The sequence below is a fragment of the Stegodyphus dumicola genome, chromosome 8, assembly GCF_044657685.1.
Source record: "Stegodyphus dumicola isolate Sdum_Otavi_A_Nest chromosome 8, ASM4465768v1".
Lineage (NCBI taxonomy): Eukaryota > Metazoa > Arthropoda > Arachnida > Araneae > Eresidae > Stegodyphus > Stegodyphus dumicola.
In genome coordinates this window covers 183627263-183651480 of record NC_140775.1, presented here as the reverse complement: position 1 = coordinate 183651480, position 24218 = coordinate 183627263, and the positions used below count along the sequence as shown (strand labels likewise).

The 24218-nt window shown below is 36.1% G+C and overlaps 1 protein-coding gene across 2 annotated transcripts in view; it reads right to left on the bottom strand.

The window, feature by feature from the left end:
• LOC118192136 (serine/threonine-protein kinase BRSK2-like) overlaps window positions 1-24218 on the bottom strand; it is a 320182-nt gene that overhangs the window by 126975 nt on the left and 168989 nt on the right. For both annotated transcript variants that reach the window (XM_085822811.1, XM_085822812.1), the window contains exon 3: window positions 23650-23735. In XM_085822811.1, coding sequence (XP_085678937.1) covers window positions 23650-23735 — 86 coding nt within the window. The remainder of the gene's footprint in view (window positions 1-23649; window positions 23736-24218) is intronic.

The following is a 24218-nucleotide window of genomic DNA, read 5'->3' as shown; positions in this document are numbered from 1 at the left end:
GATTATAAGAATATCAGTGAAGAAAAGGGTATTGTCTGACTTAATTTTAAAAATGAACTTGTACGTTTTGTTTTCAGTAGAGAATGTAAAAAATGAGAAATGCCCTCGCCGGATTCAAACCTGGAACTCTCGAATACGCGCCGAGCGTGCTAACCATTACACCACGAAGGCATGCTGTAAGGAGAGAAAAAAATACCAGCTCGAAAAATACCAACTTGTAGATACTTTTCCACTGGAGTATGAAGCAGCAGATACATATCCTGTCAACCTTATATACCAGTTTCTGACCGGACATGGGCGTTTCCCGGGATACTTCGTTAGGTTTAAGATACAGGACGAAGATAATTGTAAACTATGTTGTCTGTTAGGTGATGCTGTAAGGATCTTAAATTTTACTAACGTTTATTTTATTTTAAATCTTTCCTATCACTTCTTATTTTCTACTTCCGGCCAGAACTATAAGCGTTAACGTATTTATGCAAAGTTTGTCTGGCGAACGCCAGGGTATTTAAGTTGTGGCTTTTTGCCAAGCGAGAGAGAGGAAGCAGTTAGTCGAAGCAGGCCGCTTACCTTAGAAGTTTTACTCAGTTCCTGGTTGCCTTCCAGGCCAGAGGGTTAATCCTCTTGATAACTTTAAACGTATTGTAGTGTTCACAGTTCTCTGTACTACATACGGCTTCCTGTTAATATAAGGCCAATCTTCCACGTTTATTATTTTAAAGTCAAATTAGAGTTTAGTTTTATTTTTATATTTTTACGTTTAGACCACAAGTAGTGGGTCTTTGTATTCCGAAGTACGGAAGTTATTGTAAATAGAGAAAAATAAAGGGTTTTGTATACCCTTCTTGTGTATCCTGTCTACTTCCCACAGTTATTGAACATAGCTTTAGTAAGCTCTCTGTTCCGAGTCAGGTCCTTGCATGTTCCCGAAGAAAGTAAGACGGAACATTGAACCTGATAATGCTAAGCACTTCCTCGAGGTCTGTCCCTATTTTAATAGCTTAAGGAGACTCATACATTTAAAAACTCATAAGATCTTCGAATATTGAATGACTGTTGCAAGAATTGGGATAAGTTATTTATTTTAAAAGCAATTACTTCAAACTTTTTACAGCTGACTACATAATAAAGCTAGTAATCAGAAAGTTTGTGTTGCAACAAATATTTTTAAAATTGAATCCGCATTTTGACAAATCTTTCGTCCTGTTTCCGCCTTGCGAGCACAGTTTAAAACGTTTTGTCGCATAATTTAATTCCATATTTAATATGTAGCTTTTATAACATTTGGAAACTAACTTGAACCAAAAATTCTAAGAATTTCATATTAAATTTTTATTTTATTTGGAGTTTAGTTTATAAAATGTATTTTATTAAAAATATCTGTAATGTTTTCGTGCATAAAATTTTTCAATATTAAAATATTCAGCAGATTTTTATTTCAGTTAGAAAATAGTGCCCATATAAAGAATTCCATCTAATTTCAAGTATGTACCATTAGCCATTTTTAAAATATCATGCGCGCAAGGTGGAAACATGACGAAATGATTTGTCACAAAACGAATTAAATTACAAAAATATTTGTGGCAACACAAACTTTCTGGTTACTAGTTCCCAAAGCAGCTATATTATGGAGTCATCTGTAAAAAGTTGGAAGTAGTTGCTTTTTAAAATAAATAAAATATTCCAATTCTTGTAACAGTCACATATTCGAACATTATAAGGGGTTTAAGGTGTATGAGAAACAATAAAAAATTGATTTTGAAAATCCCTTTTTATGCTATAAAGATTTCGCACAAGTATGTAAATCTGCTATGAAAATTATTAACGGAGACCTCCGAACAGTAAGAATTTAGTGGATGATTTTTGCGTTTTATTACCATCACTATCTGGTCTATTTTTACTAATTTTTTGCTACCATTGTTTGTGTTCGTTTTCAAGTGGTTTTTTTTTTTTTTTTTTTTTTTTCCCGTGTCTGTTTTTGTCCAAATATTTGTATTTGTTCTTTTTTTAACTTTTATGTTTTTAATTATTATTAACACATGATTAATTTCATTTGGTTATTTTATGTTTCATTTATTTTCCTTTATTGAAATGGGCGTGGGCTGTTATGACCATGAGACCAACTTGTTTGATTAGGTGCGCCCACTACTGATACCTTATATACTCCCCCTTTTAAAGGGCGACTGGTCCCCAGTCGCCACATCCTGCTAGTGAAAAATCATCATCCACCACCTGGTTATTTTGATGCTGGAGACGTGAAAAATGAACAATCCCCCGGCGGGACTCGAACCTGGATCTTTCGAATACGCGCCGAGTGTGATAACCATTACACCACAAAGCCATATTGAAAGGAGTGTGTGTGTGAGAGAGAGAGAGATTATGGCAAAGCCTCGAGGGCTATCTGCCTAAGGGAAGGGATGCCTTCGTGGAGGACTTTCTAAGGGAAACTGGCTCGTGTACACGTTACACATGGGGAAAACCACGAAAACGCCCATGCAGCCAGCCCGTTCGCGGGATTCGAACCTCGGACGGAACTACCAGTGTTCAGCGACTTTACCGCTCGGCCGCTGGTGGGCTGGAAGGAGAGAGAAAATATCTTATAAACTGAATGGCTGGATCAATCCAATTTATTATAACAGATAAAATCTGGAACGAATCTTATTTATAACCATCAAAAAGTGTGAAAGTGTCGTCTACGTAGCAAATGCAAAGGCGAGAATATAGTTTCGCAAATAGTTTACGTGAAAATAGGGCAAGTGAATGTCAGCAAGTACAGGGCTGAGAGAATTATCCATAAATTTACTCATTTGAAAATTACCAAAAGTCTGCAAACACAAAAACAGTAATAATGTATAAATGTACGAATAAGAAAGTAAAATACATTCAAAAATGGGAAAATTTTAATTGCAAAATAAAAGACAAAATGGGTTATTTAAAGGAAACTGAAAATTTGTGAAGGTCTAAATCCTAATATTATACAGAAATGAACAAAACACTTCACAAATTTTTCTTTTTTAATTAAAATTTTCTTGTTTCAATATATATATATATATATTGAATATATGTATTGAAAAAGAAAATGTAAAGCGAACTGGTAATTAGACGTATGACTTATCTGGTCTCAAAAATATTGAATATATGTATATATATTGAATATATGTATATATATTGAATATATGTATATATATATATTGAATTATATAATATTATATAAAAGTTTCAATATATATATATATATATATATATATATATATTGAACAATATATATTGAATATATCTTGTTTCAATATATATATTTGTAAGCCCCATGTGATACTATGTGGTACATGGGGAACTTGTTGTGTTTCTTTTAATAAAAAAATATATATATATATAAATGAAAAAGAAATTGTAAAGCTAACAAGTAATTAGACGTAAGACCTATTTGGTCTTAAAAAATTTTTGAAATTAAATGGTTTTATTTCTCGCGCAGTGCAGCGCGTGACGAATATTAAAAGAAAGCTAAGCCGGAAAATTGAAAATACAAGAGCGCGTGCATTAAATAAATAAATATCTCTTTTTGATTTCGAGAAAGTACTGGAAAATTCTAGCGCGGGATTTTAAAATCTTATAAAAGGAGGAAAACATCTCAGCTTGTAGTAGTTGCTTAGTTTGTTGTTGTTTAGAAAACTGCTGTTGTTGATTATAGCGAATTCGCGTTCTTTAGCTGTTTTGAATTACGTTCTATTGTACATTTGAGTAGTTAAAAGATAACTACTGTGAGATATTGTAATACTGCATGATAATTTGAGAAAATTTAAGCATTTTTGTTGTGATAATAAAAAGTTTTGTTCATTTTTCATCGGACTTGTGCATTCACTTCCTAACGAATCCGTACGCACGCAACAATTTTTGGTGTCAGAAGTGGGATTTGAATGCCAATAACAAGAGCGATGGAAGAGCAGTTAAGGCAATTGATAACAGCCTTTGCCTCGTTTAAAGAAGAAATGAAAGAAGAGATGAAATCTAGCCAAGGAAAGATGGAATGGGCCGTCAACTCCGTTAAGGAAGAAATGAAATTGGGCCAGGAATCTGTTAAGGACGAAATGAAAGCCGTTCAAGCTGGTCAAGAAAAGATTGAAGCAGGTCAAGAAGAAATGAAAAGAGAGATTACCTGCATAATAGAAAATAAATTTGAAGCTATGGAAGGCAGAATTGACACAGTTGAAAATAAAGTTGGACAAATTGAAGAAAAAGTTTCTTTTGTAAAAGATCAAATTGAAGAAAGAGTTTCTTCGGTGAAAGAAGAAATAGAAGAAAGAGTTTCTTCTGTAAAAGAACATATAGAAAGGAGAGTTTCTGCTGTGGAGGAACGAATTGAAGGAAGAGTTTGTGCCGTCCAACACCAAATCGAACAACAAATTGATGAGAGAGTCTGCAGTTGCCAAAGAAATGGATACTTTAAAGAAATTCGTAGCGTCGGCAGGGAGCAGGAGTGATGATTTTAAATTCTTACCAATGCCTGCTCGTCCACCTCTGAAGCTATCCACTTATGATGGGAAGACCTCCTGGCAGGTGTATAAGACACAATTTTCTATCGTGGCGGATGCGAATGGATGGGATTCCCAAGCTAAGGCCTGTCATCTCGCCGCTTCTCTAAGAGCCGACGCAGCGGATATCCTTCAGACTCTTCCCGAAAACAAAAGGTTAGATTTCGAAGCTCTGTCCGGCGCCTTGGAGTTGCGCTTTGGGGAGAAGTGTTTAAAAGACTACAGCAGGCTCCAATTAAAATCTCGTCAACAGAAGCCTACCGAAACACTTCAGGAGCTCGCCGCGGATGTTGAAAGGCTGTCCCATCTCGCCTTTTCGGAATGCCCGACAGAAACAAGGGAAATCCTGTCCTTGCAATACTTTATCGACGGCATCCGAGATACTGAAATACAGAAAGCTCTACGAATGGCGGATGTAAAAGATTTAAAAAGTGCTCTAGTGTACGCCATGAAATTTGAGGCAGCCCAGCAAGCCACTCGTCGAGACCGCCACCCAGTCAGAGCTGCTCAAGTCCAGGAGCCAGGGGATCAAGTCACCGCTCGACTTGACCATTTAACTAGACAACTGAACGCCTTGAGACGGAATATTGGTGAGAAGAAACCGACCGTTAAGTGCTGGAACTGCGGTGCTGAAGGACACATACGACGAAACTGCAAAACACCCCAGGGTACTGATGTTAAGACCGCTTCTAACAAGCAGCAGGGAAACTAATTAGTGGCTATCTCGCGGGGCGGAGGTTGCCAGATAATGAAAAGCCCCCGTTTAAAGCGCTTCAGATTTCTGGAATGAGAGGCGGCAGTAATGGACTTTTCATAATAGGACATATTAATGGAGTTCCGTGCAATATGACTATAGATACAGGAGCCAACGTCACCATCATCCAAAAAGATTTGGCTCAACAACTAGGAAACAAACTTATCTGGATGCCGCCCTTCGTTACCCTCCAGACTGTGTCCGGTGAGAAGATCGACATCGACGGAAAAGTAAATGTTAACATCACGTTTGGAAGTGCCGCTTACCATCACACGGCATATGTAGCAGAGATCACTGATTCTTACATACTCGGATTGGACTTTCTAAGGAAATACAATTTTTCCTTGAATTTTAAAAATAACGAATTGCATTCTACATCTGAGGACATAGCGTTATTTCTCGTTAATGATGAAGAAGTTAAATCTGTCCATAAAATCATAGCACAAGACTATATCACAATACCGGCAAGAACAGAAATTTTACTTCCTGGATCCATAGCCGAAAATAGAAATTTCCGCTACGGCATCATAGAAAATCCCAATAACTGTAATATCCCAAAAGGAGTACTAGTAGCCTCAACACTCGTCGACCTATCCAGAACGGTTATCCCGGTGAGAGTCGCCAATGTAACTGAAAAGTCGAGAGTTATTAAGAAAGGTGAAGTGGTTGCAACATGTACTCCAGTAACCAGTGTTGAAAGAAAGAGTAACATCCCAGAATCCGTGTCCTCAGAGAGCATTACATCGGAGTTATTGCAGAATGCACAATTAAACTAACATTCGCTTTTTAAATACCAAATTCGTAACACTGCCCCCTTCCCAAGGACTGCACGTCCCGGGCAGTACAATCCCTGGACAGGAAGCTAAACTTACAACTGTGGCATAAACATTACATTACAATATCAAACAACATGAACAATAAATGCAAAAACTAACTTAAACAAATCAAATGCTATCAAGTACTAAATACAAAACAAATACTAAATACAAATCAAATACTAAATGCAAATCAAATACTAAATACAAATCAAATCAAATACACATTTAAAAACAAAAAGGACCATGGTCTGATACTAGTATTTACAATTATTTACATTACGTACTATGGCCATAGTAATGAGCTAACCTGTCGTAATGAACGAAGGTTTAGAGTTCGAAGACTTACGAATCCGAACCACGACGTCATTCAGCCTGTTTAGAACTGTGTACGGGCCATCCCAAGGTGACTGTAATTTCGGACAAAGTCCTTTCCGTCGAGTCGGATTCCACAACCACACCTTGTCTCCTTCGTGGAATTGATGTTCAGTAGCTCTTGTGTCGTATCGGGTCTTCATCTTCTCCGTCGCTAAGTTGACTCGCTCTCGTGCAAAGTTGTGCATCACTTCACCAAGTGGCCTGAAGCTTATCCTATTCCTGATCAAGAGGCTGTCACAGTAGCTGAGGTAATGATACAGCACTGGATTTCCAGGTTCGGAGTGCCTCTTCAGTTACATTCCGATCAGGGAAGGAATTTTACCTCGGTAGTAATCAAAGAACTATGCAAACTACTCGGCATTGACAAGACCCAAACGACGCCATTACATCCCCAGTCGGACGGCATGGTAGAGAGGTTCAATCGAACCATCCTTAATAACCTCTCATTAGTGGTTTCCAGAAACCAGCAGGACTGGGACAAGAAATTATCGCTGTTTTTACTGGCTTACTGCAGTGCTGTCCACGAGACTACCGGCTATTCTCCATCACAGATGCTATTCGGTCGTGACCTTCGTCTGCCTTGTGATCTATTGTTTGGCCGCCCTCCAGATGCTCCTTCATCGTCTGAGGAATATATTCAAGATCTCCAGGCCCGGTTTGAAGTGATGCACAACTTTGCACGAGAGCGAGCAACTTAGCGACAGAGAAGGTGAAGACCCGATACGACACAAGAGCAACTGAACATCAATTCCACGAAGGAGACAAGGTGTGGTTGTGGAATCCGACTCGACGGAAAGGACTTTGTCCGAAATTACAGTCACCTTGGGATGGCCCGTACACAGTTCTAAACAGGCTGAATGACGTCGTGGTTCGGATTCGTAAGTCTTCGAACTCTAAACCTAAAGTCGTTCATTACGACAGGTTAGCTCATTACTATGGCCATAGTACGTAATGTAAATAATTGTAAATAGTATCAGACCATGGTCCTTTTTGTTTTTAAATGTGTATTTGATTTGATTTGTATTTAGTATTTGATTTGCATTTAGTATTTGATTTGTATTTAGTATTTGTTTTGTATTTAGTATTTGTTTTGTATTTAGTATTTGATAGCATTTGATTTGTTTAAGTTAGTTATTGCATTTATTGTTCATGTTGTTTGATATTGTAATGTAATGTTTATGCCACAGTTGTAAGTTTAGCTTCCTGTCCAGGGATTGTACTGCCCGGGACGTGCAGTCCTTGGGAAGGGGGCAGTGTTACGAATTTGGTATTTAAAAAGCTAATGTTAGTTTAATTATAAATTAAATGGTTTTATTTCTCGCGCAGTGCAGCGCGTCACGAATATTAAAAGAAAGCTAAGCCGGAAAATTGAAAATACAAGAGCGCGTGCATTAAATAAATAAATATCTCTTTTTGATTTCGAGAAAGTACTGGAAAATTCTAGCGCGTGATTTTAAAATCTTATAAAAGGAGGAAAACATCTCAGTTTGTAGTAGTTGCTTAGTTTGTTGTTGTTTAGAAAACTGCTGTTGTTGATTATAGCGAATTCGCGGATTAGCGTTCTTTAGCTGTTTTGAATTACGTTCTATTGTACATTTGAATAGTTAAAAGATAACTACTGTGAGATATTGTAATACTGCATGATAATTTGAGAAAATTTAAGCATTTTTGTTGTGATAATAAAAAGTTTTGTTCATTTTTCATCGGACTTGTGCATTCACTTCATAACGAATCCGTACGCACGCAACAATATGTATATATATATATTGAATTATATAATATTATATAAAAGTTTCAATATATATATATATATATATATATATATATATATATATATTGAACAATATATATATTGAATATATCTTGTTTCAATATATATATTTGTAAGCCCCATGTGATACTATGTGGTACATGGGGAACTTGTTGTGTTTCTTTTAATAAATATATATATATATATATAAATGAAAAAGAAATTGTAAAGCTAACAAGTAATTAGACGTAAGACCTATTTGGTCTTAAAAATTTTTTGCGCATAATGCTGCAAAAAGATGAAATAATAGTAGTAGGTAGAAACATTGCAGCGATCTTGCTAAAAAGTTACCAGGAGCTGTAGCTCCACGAAATAGTTCAACGCTGTATTACTAAAATATGAACTAAGAAGAAAATTTTTTGTCTGGAAAAACTATATATATATGTTCATATATATTCCTGTGTAATATATATAAGTAGTGTCACTAAGTAGTGTCATATTCGTTGTTTTTACTTATTTCCATTTCCGTACATATATTCTTTTCACTTCCTTGTAAGAAGTAAAGGAAGTATTATAATCACGAAAAATTCCGGATATCATTTTTCAACAAAAATATCCATTTTGATCGCTATCAAATGAAATTTAACGATGTTTTTGCGTGATATCTGTACGTAAGAACAGAAAAAAGGACTCTTTTTTTTCCCCAAACGGATTATAAACTTGATTTAAAATGGATTCAGAAGAGATTTTTTTCGTGACATCTGTACGTACGTACGTATGTATGTTTGTACCTCGCATAACTCAGAAACGAGTAGCCTCAGAACGCTCAAATTTTGAATGTGGGACTGCTGTAAGATGTAGTTGTTTGTGCACTTCCCTTTTGGTTGCAATCGGCCGCATAAAAAGTATATAAATATTCGTATATACGTACCCACTCTGTTACTCGGCTCAGTGAGCTCATTTTTTTATATTCTTATATGTTGGTAAGTTGTGCATTTTTTATGCTTTAAAAGTGATTGAATTATGCTGTTCTTATGTTACAGTTAAGGTTTTTATGCCTTTAGTTAATCTGCATGCAATAGCTGTAGAATTACCACCAATTTTAAAGTTGTTTATGTGCAGCTATGCTTAATATTTTTTTTCTACAGCAGCCATATTTATTTACATTTGAAACTTACCAGAATAGTGATTTAAGTCAGCTTCTTGACCTTCAGTGTCTTTTTGCCGTGTGCAAGTAAACATACAGTTTTGTGCACCGAAAAATCTGTCTTCTTGCCTGCTGACCGAATTGCTTGTTTTTACATACAGACTCTAATTTTAATTGCAAAAAATGTTCTTTTTATTGCTTAAACTGTATTTAGTGTTTTATGTTTTTCTATATTATTCAATTTTTAATAAAGATATTTTGTGGTTTTATGTATTTTTGCCTTGCCGAACTGAACGTAAGAACTGAATTAATTGAATGATAAATCTATTTCTTATGAAATTCGAGGAAATAAGTTTAAATGAAATGCAGCAAAAAAATGCGTACAATATAAAACTCCGTCTGAGGTGTCCGCATCAGGTTTTTTTTTACTTTTAAAAGAACAGAAATTTGTGGGTTTTTTTAGCTTATTATCGCGTAACATCACACGTATAGGCACATGAAATTCGATAATTCCTTACATTCTCTCCTGTTTAAAAATTGATCGTGAAGAAGCAGTCGATCAAATCCATTTGGGGAAGAATTATCCTCCATCAGATTTAGTTCTGTCTCCATTGCGGCGATCATTTCGCATTTTGGGTTATGTTGAAAATTGAGCTGCGGTCTCGCTGGTACTTGATACGCGGATCTTCAGATTCGCAACTATAGCCTTCTCACTGACACCACGAGAGCCCACACGGGGAAATGTGATAATTCTTTAGAGTACTTACTGTATATAACAGCTAGCAGTAATTTCGAATGTGTAGTTAAAACTCCTAATGTGTAGTAAACTGCTCCTCCTTTGGATTCTTAACTTATCAATGGAAGAGTTGCATGTGTTTTATTTCGTACATTATGGAACTTGCGAATGAATATCGAATGCATTTAACAATGAGTGTGGATATTACTTTTCGATTTAGAACGAACACTGTCCAGCGCTAAGAGCATTAATCTACCAAATGCCTGAAGTTTAGTAAATGGTATTTTCTATCCCAACTTTCCCATCTGAAACAAATAGTTTCTTTATATGTTGCATCATCCAAAGTGAAGCCAGCTGTGAGGAAATTGATTATTCTTGGAGTTGCAGTCGCCGAAATTGCTTTATGATGCTTCAGTTCTACCTTCACATCTAGTTCGATCAATACAATGATTCATTAAATCAGTAGGACGGGTTACGGTCCTAATAATTAAGAAATAATTTCCAACGAAATGCGCCAAAGGATACGATCAATAAAATTCTCTGAATATTAAAATCCCATTAATTTTAAATAATTGCAAAGCCTTAGTTTGCGAGCAGAGAATGATAAAGATTCTGTTTATTGGTTGTTACCATATGCGATATGCGACGGGGCACATGGGCACCATCCCTTTACCATTCGGTTAATCGGTACAGCGCCACGTCTACCTTTATCTACAGTTTGGCTATTAGAACAATGGGAGATTGCATACATATTTGACATTGGTATTAAGGAGTGCACAGCCAAGAACATACAATACTCATTGGTAATACATACAGACAGAGGAAAGTGGACAATGATTAGGACATTACAACATTCATATTGACAGCACTAATTAGCTCAGCATAGGGAAGTGAATAATACTGTACCTTGATAAATCCCATTCACTGCAATTAGGTTGTTACCATATTAGATTGAGATTACATGCATGCAGTTGCAGGGTATTTTCTCCCTTCTTTATACATGCCTTCGTGGCGTAATGGTAGAACACTCGGCGCATATTCGAGAGGTCTACATTCCAGTCCCGGCGAGGCATTGCACAATCTTTACGTCTCCAGCATAAAAAAAAATACTTTATAACTCTACAGTGACGCCCGAAATAAAAGGTGGTGGATGATGATTCTTCAACAGGTGACAGGTGACTGAGGACGGGGACGCCTGGTGTTTAACGGAGGTAAACAGGCATATGTCCCACGCCCTCCCCTATATAGATACAAGAACTCCCTGGGGTCCCACAAGGGCGCACCGGGAGTTACTGAGCCTTCATGAAAAAGTTTACATGGCCATACAGGGGCTATTCCAGTTTGACATTGGTTCTGTACAGATTCTTATGTTAATGGTTGACCTGGGTGTTCATAGGCCATAATGCATACATGAAACATAACATTACATACATGATATATGACATGACATTAAACTTATACATAATACTTGCATGAATTAGTACATATATACTTTACACTTCACATGACATTAGACTACACATACATAATGCATGACATTAATCTACACTTATTAGAGTTATGATTCTTCAACACCAGGATTTGGCGATTGGGTACCCTAATCAACAGACGCCCTTTCAAAGGGGGGTATATAAGGTATTTTCTCCCTCTTTTCTGTATGCCTTCGTGGTGCAACGGTTGCCCATTCGGAGCATATTCGAGAGGTTCAGGTTAGAGTCCCGCACATCTTGCATGTACAGTTGCTTCAAACTAAGTGTTTCTACAGTGCCGTCCGAAATAAAAAAGGTGGTGGATGATGATTCTTCACCATTGAGATTTGGACGACTGGGTCTCTTTATCCCTAGTCGCCCGTTAAAAGGGGAAATGTATAGGGTGTTTTCTTCCTCTTTTTCGGGTTAGAGCCGAAAACATCGCGAACGAAAACGTCGCGGAGAAAACAACGCAAGACAAAAACGTCGTGCTACAAAACATCGTGGGAGAAAACATCGCAAAGAGAAAATATCGCAGTCCTAAAACATCGTGGTACAAAACATCGTCTTCGAAAATAAAGCTGTTCAAAAACTTCGCATTTTAAAAACATCGTCGTCGAAAATATCGTGGTAAAAAATAAAGTATCTGCAAATCATCACATGATGATAACATCGCAGACATGCTTTGATAACTGTAAATGGGTATTTCCATAATGAGTTGTGAGCGCAAGTTGGAAAAAAGTATAACTTTTACTTCCATATTTTTTATTAACTAATAAATTTTTGCTGAGAAAATAAGAAGGAAACTTAAGCATAGAAAATTAATGCGACTTATAGCACTTAATAGAATTTTAAACCGACATAATTAACTAACAAAGGCCATTAATATATAATTTTTTATAAAGTTTTTACAAGTAATTTTTCATGAAAAGTATAATCTGTAAGTTGCATTTAATTTTCTATGCTTAAGTTTCCTTCTTACTTTTTCAGTAAAAATTTATTAGTTAATAAAAATACGTGAAAGTAAAAATTATCCTGCTTTACATCTTGCACTCACAAATCATAATGGGAACATGCATTTACAAATATTAAAACCTGAAAAAAGCATATCTGCGATGTTATCGTCATCCGATGATTTGTAGATACTTTATTTTTTACCACGATATTTTCGACGACGATGTTTTTAAACTGCGAAGTTTCTGAACCGCTTTATTTTCGACCGCTTTATTTTTCGAAGTTTTTGACCGCTTTATTTTTCGATGTTTTGTACCACGATGTTTTCGATCTGCGATGTTTTCGCCTTGCGTTGTTTTCTCCGCGACGTTTTCGTCCGCGATGTTTTTGCCGCGATGTTTTTGCCGCGATGTTATCGGCGGACAACCTTTTCATCATGCCTTCGTGATGTAATGTTAGCACTTGACGGATATCGAGAGGTCCAGGTTCAAGTCCCGCCGAAGGTCCTGCATATTTCTCACATCTCTCGTATTTAAAAATATCTAATGTCTTTACAGTGTCCCTTAATTTAAACTAGCCAGCGATTCTAACTTCGAAGTAATTCTAACTTCCTGAAATTACTGCTTTTAACTCATTTGCATACGACGTGATTCTGAAAACTCATTTTGGTAGGGAGTTGTAAGTGGGAAACAAGAACTGAAAGGAAGGTGTTTCAAAATTTTTAAAAATAACTGTAATAAAATTAACATACACCTAACTCACTGAAAGTTAAATGTAGGTAACATCAATTCCGCCTTAGAAATTAATCCCAGGAAAGCTTCCACAAGCGGCATTTTTTTATCGTTCTTTAATAATAGCAATTCGGTTAACGTTACATAGGAAAATATTTGAATTCAATTTTGTGACAGTTTAAGAAAACACGCAAGGGAGTTTAAACCAGAATTATCTTTGACCAGAGTATATACGTATATCTGGAAAAACGTCTAATGTTAGTAAATCTGGAAGAATTCTAAAGAAACTGGAAGAGTCGGTTTATATTGTAAGGATTATGTTAATTTTATTAACAGTTAAATTTCAAGTTAAAGTTCCTTTCTTATCGATTCTTAACTTCAACCTACTACTTCCGGCCAGAAAGTAGTTTTAGAATCACGGCTGAATACATGATGAGGAGAAGCGGTATTTTACCGCGAAGTTCTTCGGTTTTAGAGAGAGATTTACCAGGTATTCTGTCTGCACGCGTCCGCCTTTTTTAGGCTACTCTCTCGTAAGATATTATTAAGCTCGGCCGTACTTTAGGCCCTTGGCAGCTTCGCAGTCAATTAGCGTTAAGGGGTCAATTCGGTTAGAATCTTGATAGCTTCGGCTTTATCTCTTTAGTTAAGATTAGTTTTAGTTTACGTTTTAGCCTCTTAAGTTCAAGCCCAAGTATCGGCTTTTATTGTACACTCTAAGACGGAGTTCTGTTAAATACTATTTGAATAATAAAAGGTTAATTACCCTTCCATCATGTTGTTTCTTGTCACACGAACTCAAGCGATTATTCGCTTATCAGTTCTTAAGATTCTTCACGTTCAACAGTAATTTAACATTTACAAAGTGAGGAAATGTACAACATGAAGGCAAAGCACACTCAGGCTATCTGCTTGAGGACAAAACACACTAATACTATTCTTTGATCATGCGGACTCACACTAGAGTTACTTAGGTTATTAAAGTTAATAATAATAAGTTATTAAAAAGTTATTAAAGGAGGACCGGCCGATCCAACCAAAAAGAGGGAGTCAGCACCTCTCTTGAGTACATAAGGTATTTTCTTCCATTTTACTTCCTTGTACGAAGTAAAAAGGAAGTATTGTAATCGCGAAAAGTTTCAGGCAGCATATTTCTACGAAAATATCCATTTTGACCGCTTTCGAATGCAATTTAACGGTGTTTTTGCGTGATATCTGTACGTAAGGACAGAATAAAAGACTCCTTTTCCCTAAAAAAATTATAATACTGCTTTAAAATGAATTCTGAAGAGAATTTTTCGTGGCGTCTGTACGAACGTATGTACGTACGTATCTCGCATAACTGAAAAACGACTAGCCTCAGAATATTAAAAGAAAATCCCCCTAGTCAAAGGACAGTTTCAAAATCCTTAAAATGCTCGGTGTCCACTGTAAACAAAATGATAAACGTTGATTTAAATCTTAAGAAAGCGAAAAGACGCAATGTGCATCGTCTTCTTCCAAAGCATATCGCTCAACGCAGGACACGCTGCAGAATTCTATATGAGAAACACTTATCCAAAGAAAAATGGAAAACAATTGTCACAATAGATGAAGCATGGGTGTATTTAAATGATTGTAACAAAAAAAGAGCCATTTATTATCATAAAAGGGGAAAAAAATTAAGTACATGATTCAAAGAATCGAAAGAAAGTTTTTCTAAGGGATTCATGATTGTTGCTGGTTTTTCTTATAATGGCAAGTTAAAAATAAAGAGAGTGCAAAAAAATGTCAAGATTAACTCCAAATACTATCAGGAACATATTTTATCGCCCATTTTTCTCAATGAAATACCATCTCTTTACCCACAGTGCCATCCATCTGTGAGACTCCATCAGGACAAAGCTAGCAGTCACACATCAAAATCCACTGTCAATTTCCTAAAAGAAACGGAACAAATAACTGGTATCAAGGGCATACCCTTCCCTAATATCCCTACTAAATCTCTCGATGTGTCACCTACGGAGTTTTGTGCTTTCGGACTTTTAAAAACTGCATTATCCAAACGTTGTCCCAAAACCCTAACAGGACTCTGGAAAGCTGTTCGGGAGGAATGGGTTAGAATATCTCTTCTGCCACTTCAAAAGGCATTATTATCCTGAAAAATTGCGGTGTCGAAAGATAGTTCGGTGTCGAAAGAATAAGGGATGTCAAATAGAACATTTAAAACACAAGAATTTTATGTAATTTAGTTTTGTGAATACAATATACATCGTCTAAAAAATGTGTGAACAGCCTTTGATAGTTTCCTAGATTTCCTAGATTTGAACTCAGTGGTAAGTCGCTACATAGTTTCCTAGATTTCCTAGATTTGAATTCAGTGGTAAGTCGCTACATAGATTCCTAGATTTCCTAGATTTGAATTCAGTGGTAAGTCGCTACAAAGTTTCCTAGATTTCCTAGATTTGAACTCAGTGGTAAGTCGCTACATAGTTACCTAGATTTCCTAGATTTGAATTCAGTGGTAAGTCGCTACATAATTTACTAGATTTTGAATTCAGTGGTAAGTCGCTACATACAGAGGCTGTTCGCACATTTTTTAGACGATTTTGGACGGCGGTAATAAAAACTCGTTTGATGCAAAAGAAGTAATTGCAATTGTACTGTGTTTTTGAAAGTCAAAATTATCGTCTGTGGTTTCAAAGTTTTGTTTTTATTCAAAATGGCGAATTTAACGAAGCAGTGGTTCGAAGGCTTACATTTACGCTCTTTCCGAAGAGAAATATGAATACTCCGTTATCCAAAAACGATGTGAGAGTCATGGTTTTGTGATATCTAAAGCGTCAATAGGTAAAATTATCAAACAGAAAGGAAAAAAAACGTCAAATTGGAGCCTCAAGTGGGACAGAAATTCCAAACAAGTATCCAAGGAAAAAACGGACATCTTCGACTATTGCAAAGGTACGTTGTTTAATATTAAAAGAAAATCCCCTAGTCAAAGGACAGTTGCACAATCATTAAAATGCTCGATGTCCACTGTAAACAAAATGATAAACATTCATTTAAATCTTAAGAAAGCGAAAAAACGCAATGTGCATCGTCTTCTTCCAAAGCATATCGCTCAACGCAGGACACGCTGCAGAATTCTATATGAGAAACACTTATCCAAAGAAAAATGGAAAACAATTGTCACAATAGATGAAGCATGGGTGTGTTTAAATGATTGTAGCAAAAAAAGAGCCATTTATTATCATAAAAGGAGAGAAAAAGATTTAAGTACATGGTTCAAAGAATCGAAAGAAAGTTTTTCTAAGGGATTCATGATTGTTGCTGGTTTTCCTTATAATGGCAAATTAAAAATAAAGAGAGTGCAAAAAAATGTCAAGATTAACTCCAAATACGATCAGGAACATATTTTATCGCCAATTTTTTTTGAATGAAATACCATCGCTTTACCCACAGTGCATTCCATCTGTGAGACTCCATCAGGACAAAGCTAGCAGTCACACATCAAAATCCACTGTAAATTTCCTAAAAGAAATGGAATACAAAACTGGTATCAAGGCCATACCCTTCACTGATATCCCTACTAAATCTCTCGATGTGTCACCTATGGATTTTTGTGCTTTCGGACTTTTAAAAACTGCATTATCCAAACGTTGTCCCCAAACCCTAACAGGACTCTGGAAAGCTGTTCGGGAGGAATGGGTTAGAATATCTCTTCTGCCACTTCAAAAGGCATTATTATCCTGAAAAATTGCGGTGTCGAAAGATAGTTCAGAATAAGGGATGTCAAATAGAACATTTAAAACACAAGAATTTTATGTAATTTAGTTTTGTGAATACTATATACATCGTCTAAAAATGTGTGAACAGCCTCTGATAGTTTCCTAGGTTTCCTAGATTTGAACTCAGTGGTAAGTCTCGACATCGTTTCCTAGATTCCTTGACGTTTCCTCTTAGACAAGAAAATAGGAACCCTACAAGTTAATGAAGATTTTCATGCAGTTTAAACATTTAAAAAGCAAAGGAATACTTAGATGTATAATTTTCAATTATGACTGTTAATTTTACAATTCATTAATCAGAAAATAATGGTTTGTTTTATAATTACGGAAAAGTTAATAAGGAAATCGAAAGAATTAATGAGCAAATTAATCTCTAAAGAGACTCTGAAGCTTTAAGGTAATAACATCTAGCTAAATAACATTTAGATAGAAATAAAATAAAACTTATTTGCTTAGCTTGTAACTCTTAGATCTAAGATCTATGCTTACTGCAGCGGAACTAACACAAGAGAATCAAAGTGGAAAGCTTGCCATATGCAGCTGTAGTATTTTCGCAGTGTTATTAATTTTCTGTCATAAGAATGTTTTTAGTTTGTCACACAGGAACTTATTATTTTTTACTTCCTTGTACGAAGTAAAGGAAGAATTGTAATCGCAAAAATTTTTCGGGTATTATATTTCAGCGAAAATATTAATTTTGACCACTTTCGGATACAGCTTAACGATCTTTTGCGTGACATCTATACGCAAAGATTAAAGGACTCTTTTCCCCAAAATGGGTTACAAAAAGGATTTTAAAAGGATCCAGAGGAGTATTTTTCGTGATGTTTGTAAGTACGTATGTATGTATCTCGCATAACTCAAAAACGAGTAGCCTCAGAACGTTGCGATTTTTTATATAAAACTGCTATAACATGTAGTTGTACATCCCATTTTTTGGTTGCAATCAGCTGCACCAAATGAATATATATACATATATATTAGTAAAGTGTGCATTTTATGCTTTAAAAATGATTAAATTATGTTGTTCTTATCATCCGGTTAAGACTTTTACTTAATCTGCGTGCAATAGCTGTACAATTATCAACAATTTAAAAATGTTTAAGCGCGGCAAAGCCTAATTGTTTTACTGTAACAGCCATACTTGTTTACATTTGAAACTTAGCATAATAGTGAATTCAGTCAGTTTCTGCACCTTCAGTGTCTTTTTGCCGAGAGAGACCAAAAGGAAGCTTTCAGGTTTGTGCATCGAAAAGTCTGCCTTCTTGCCCGTTGGCCGAATTGCTTGTTTTTGCGTACAAACTCTAATTTTAATTGTAAAAAGAGTTTTTTCAGTTGTTTTAACTATATTTAGTGTTTTATATTTTTCAGTTTTTGTAAAGATATTTTGAGGTTTTATGTATTTCTGCCTTGCCTGGAAATGATTAAATAAAAATATATCTCTAGTGAAATTCGAGGAAATAAGTTTAAATGAAATGCAGCAAAAAATGTGTATAATTTAATATTCCGAACAAGGGATTCATGTGGTGTACACATCACATTTTTTCTGATCGTTTTCTTGTCTTACACATAAAAATTCTGCATTAATATGAGATTCTTCTTATAAACTAATTAAACCTTCACTAGTGCAAAAAATAATTCGCATTGTGGGAAATCACAGAAGTCTGATAAAATTTTACCATAAAAGAATATTTTATGATTTCACATTTGATGAAATCGGCAAATTACGTTATCTTCAATATGCTACACAAAGCTGTACCTCCCCCTTTGATTTAAGTAAATAAAAGTGGGGAAAGCTGTGTTTTTCGTTTCGTTATTTTTCCTTTTTCGTTTTTTTATCTTTCCTTTCCTTTTTTTTTCAGTGCTTTAAAAATAATTAATGACCTCTGTTGTGAGACTTTTCTTTATGTTTTTTTTTTCATTGAGAAAGTGTACTCCTGCCTTCTTAACCTACCTTCGTGGTGTAGTAGTCTGCATGCTGGGCGCGTATTCCAGAGGTCCGCGGTTCGATTCCCCGCGAATGCCTTGCTCATTTTTTATCGTGCCTGCCTCCAAATATACATAATGTCTACTACAGTGGGGCACGAATTAAAGGGTGGTAGATGATGAATCTCCACACCCAGGATTTGGCAATTGGGTCCCCTAAAAACCTCTGGCTCCCTTTAAAAGGAGGAGTATATAAGGCATTTCTCCTGCCTTTTTAGCGTGCCTTCGTGTTGTAGTGGTCTATATACTGGGCGCGTATTCCAGAGGTCCGCGTTCCGATTCCCGGCGAAAGCGTTGCTCATTTTTCCTCTTGCCTGCTTCCAAAAATACCTAATGTTTCTACAAGAAGGCAAAATTTATTTCTCTCAAACATTTAAAACATCCGTGTATTACGAATTTTTGTTGGAACAGATTTCTCCCCCCCCCCGCCTAGTAGACTGCTACAGCGTTAACAATAACCTACTTAAGTGAGATGATTACTTCTCTCTTGGGGATCTTTGAGCAGTGTCACCCACTGTGGGAAATTTTGCCTTAAGACAGGATTGCAACTGCGAGTCAATAGCTAAACATTGATGCTAAACAAAGGAGAGGAAAGAGCAATCTGCTACTGCTGTCATTTTTATAAGCCAGAAAGTCTTTGTTTTAATCCTAAGCATCGATTGGACTAAAGATTTCGCAGTTCAGAAAGATCACAGGGAAAATGTGACGTAATATGCTGCAGAGCAATACAAAATAGGTGCAAAGCATATCCTTGAAGCGGATATGTGCCTAATTAAAGTTTATGAATTTAAAGATCTTTTCAAATTGTTGCCACCAAATATTATCGGCCTGTATAGTATTTAAAGAAATTAAATAATGAAGAATCTGCATAACTGTATGCATGTTTCTCGTTTTGTGATAAAACAACGGCACATAGAGGCAGTAAATTTTGAATAAGGTACGTGTGCATCCGAATATGGGCATCTGGAAGCCCAAATTTGGAATTTGTTTTATTATTTATTTCATATTTTGTAAAGCATTGATGAGTTTTTATTAAGAAACTCAATGATTTCAAAGCGAGCAATGGCAACGCTGTACGGAAAGAAAAAAAACATTTTTATCTCCATCGCACGTGACTGTGTATCGGAAATTCTAAAGATATGTTCTTTTACATATTTTGTGATATTGTTGTTGAATTGAATTTTACGGTTTAAGCGCGAAGAACATGATATTTAATAAATAAAAGTAACGCACAAAACGTTAAAAAAACGTCCCTTTGGACGTAATATAAAATCTGAAAGCTTTCAGATATTTTTTTAAATATTTAATATTTTTAATATTTAATTTTTTAACATATTTTATTTAGTTTTCACCTTTTGCATTTTTATTGGGATTTTAAATGAATGTTGATTTCTGTGTGCTAACGAATCTTCTGTTTATTATTATTGTAACTTATTTGAAAAAGAAGTCATTGAAAGCTGGCAAATTATTACGCTTGTTTTGAGACTGATGAATATCTGCTGTTGGATACAAATCAAGTCATCTATAAGGGCGAGTCAAATGAAAGTGAGCCAATGCGAATATATGACAAACAGAGTACTTTATTTAAAGGTAGTCTCCATGAACATTGAGACATTTATCCCATTGACAAATGAGCCGCGTGATCCCCGTCTCATAAAACTACTTGGGCTGTCGATTCAAAAAGTATGTAACCGACTCTTTCACGGCGTCGTCCGACACGAATCTGGTACCCTTGAGATGTTTTTTCAGTTTCCCGAAAATGTGAAAGTCGCATGGCGACAAATCTGGGCTGTATGGAGGATGTTGCAGCGTGTCCCACTTGAACTTTGCCAGTTGTGTCTTAACCACATCAGCGACGTGGGGACGAGCATTGTCGTGTAGCAAGATCACACCATTCGTCAATCTTCCAGGTCGTTTGTTCTTGATTGCGACACGCAGCCGATCCAGCGTTGCACAATATCGCGAACTATTGATTGTCTCTCCACGTTTAGCAAATTCAATCAGTAATGGCCCCTAACGATCGAAAAAAAAAAGTCAATAGCACCTTTCCCGAGGAAATGACAGCCTTTCCTTTCTTCGGGGGTGGTGAATTCAAATGTTTCCACTGTAAGCTTTGCCGGCGTGTTTCAGATTCGTAGTGGTGGCACCATGATTCGTCTCCGGTCACAATTGCAGACAAGAAGTCATCACCCTCCTTGTGATACCGGATGAGATGAGTCAAAGCAGCGCCGAACCTCTCCGTCTTCTGGCGGTCGTTCAAAATCTTGGGCATCCACTGAGCACACAAAAGCCGGTAACCGAGATGATCATGAATTATGGTGTGAACCGAACCGTGACTGATGTTCACACGCTCTGCCGGTTCATCGATGCTTATCCTCCGTTCTTGTCTAATCAGCTCATCAACCTGTGCAATTGTGTCGGGGGTGATTGCAAGGTGGCTTTGGCCCGGTCTTGGATCGTCTTTGCATCTTCCACGTCCTTCTCTGAACCGTTTGCTCCAACGCTTCACAGTGGCCAATGCGATGCAATGTTCACCGTACACAGTAGTCATATGGCGACTAATTTCATGTTGGGAAACACCTTCAGCTGTCAAAAACCTGACCACACCACGCTGTTCCTCTTTGCATCTTCCACGTCCTTCTCTGAACCGTTTGCTCCAACGCTTCACAGTGGCCAATGCGATGCAATGTTCACCGTACACAGTAGTCATATGGCGACTAATTTCATGTTGGGAAACACCTTCAGCTGTCAAAAACCTGACCACACCACGCTGTTCCTCTTTTGGAGCGTCCATTATGTCACGCTACCGTCTTCAACCCAGTGTAAGAGCGCCTTAAAGAACTTTAACCTCACACTTTCGCGCCACTTTCATACATGAAGGCTGTCTCTATGCTACGCGCATGCGCCGCAGATGATGGACCGAACCATTCTTGCTGAGGAGGGGTTGGCTCACTTTCATTTGACTCGCCCTTATACTTTGATTGGTTTAATAGCTAAGAGCAACATCGAAACAAAGTCGCCCTGCGCAGACGAAATTTTGTTAGGCGACAAGTCTGCGAAGGATGCTTTTCTGTGTCTCTGAGAATTCTTCTCAGTATTCTCGTATCGAGTGGTCTTAATCTCCTTGTCCATATTATCAGTGCAATAGTTCCCTGAAAATTATTAAAAGTGTCTTTGAAAGACGGGTACCCTTTTGGTCGAATTTTCTAGAAGTTTCATTGGCAGCTATTGTGTTATCTAAAGTCAGGCTATACAATTTCATTCCCTTTTCTCACATTGACAGCTGGAGTACTTGAAGAAACTCTTTTCCGTTTGGCAATCTTTTTGGATAGATAAAAGTGGCACTTTCCGTTTTGTGTATTTTGATTCATTTTCAGTTCACTGCCTTTTACATCGAATTTACATCGTGTTTGAAATAATTTTATCGTTTGCTAACCTATTTTACTCAGTTAATAAATGATTTTATCTTGTTCATCCTTCATCAAAACTGAAAGCCTTACATAATTTTACCTTGTTCATCCTTCATCGAAAATGAAAGCCTTAAATAATTTTATCTTGTTCATCCTTCATCAAAACTGAAAGCCTTAATTTTATAGCAATATCTAATAATTATCAGTTAATAGTTGTAGGGTTTATATTTATTTTAACTAACATTTATTTTAAGTTTAAACTATCTTTCCTGTCAAGCCTTACTTTCCCCTGGAACTGCCAATGCCAGAGTATGTAAATTTTAGTAGAACGCGCAAGGATTCAAATTATCAGCGGAAGTATTCTGAGTTAAATAGAAAGGAAACGAGTTCGAGATGTGCTGTTCTTACTTCACGAGCGCGGAGGTAGTTAGCCAGAAATTGAAGAACCCCGCGTTTCGGCCTGTGTGCTTGCCTCGGAGAATTGTCAGTCGTTCAACGTGATATTCAAAGTTTGCTGAATTAGCAGCGGTATTGTAAAACGCGGTGAGGTTAGATACTTTTAGAGAGCCTCGTAGTTAGAGTCTTGTTATTATTTCTTTTCAGGTTCTTATTTTTATTTTACCGCCGGGTCGGCGTAGTTTGTGAGCGTCAAGAGCACGCAATTGTAATTTCTTAAGTTGAATAAAAAGGGACTTAAACCCTTAGCAAGACTCTGTCTATTTTCCAATTTCAACAGTCACCTCTTGGTTGCGTGCAGGTTGGAGGCGCGCAACTCTACATAGTAATAAATCATATCTACGAACGTATGCAATAATCATATCAACAAAGTAGGAAATATAAGCTGTCCTTACCTTTTGCAAAACAGATTCGCTTAATTTTATCTTGTTTATCTTTCATTGAAACTGAAAGCCTTAAATAATTTTATCTTGTTTATCTTTCATCGAAAATGAAAGCCTTAAATAATTTTATCTTGTTCATCTTTCATCGAAACTGAAAGCCTTAAATAACTTTATCTTGTTCATCCTTCATTGAAACTGAAAGCCTGTTTGCTTTAAAGACAGATTGGTATATTTATTTAATAAAAATGGGCTATAATATTTTGTATAAAAATTAGAACTGTAAAAATCTAAGAGATTTGATTTAGTATTCAATGTTAAATAACCCGTATTTATGCATTATTTAATTGTGTAAAAAAACTCAAATTTTAAGCAGTGATTACTTACAAGTATTTTTTATTTTCGTAGACATCATACAACCCCAGCACATGCGGATGTTCGATGAGCTTCATGATAGCAATTTCACGTTCTACCTAAAATGAAAATGAATGAAATGAAATAAATTTTAGAAATGTTGTTATAATAATATTTCATTAAATTTCATAAATACGCTATGCTAATTTATCTTTTTTAAATTAAGGAAGAAACACGAAATACAATCCTAACGTATACAAAATAAACTTTAAATGATTTCATTCTTTAAAGACACTGAGTCCCGAAGGATAAATATTTAAACTTTGACGTCAACTAATGCAAAAACGTTCTTTTTTTCTATTGGTAAACAAGAGACTTTACTTTCCTTTTGTTTACGTAAGAAGAGATTCGATCTTCTCTGAAATTCCATCCTCTGGTAATCTAGAACTTTCTTGGAAGAAAGCTAGAATTGCTATTTTTCTTAAAATATCTTTTTTTCGTTTAAAGTAATGCAGTACTTATATTTATATCAGTAATGATGATATTAATTTATAACCAACCTTTACAAACAGACTGCTATAATTTCATTTTACATTTATTTT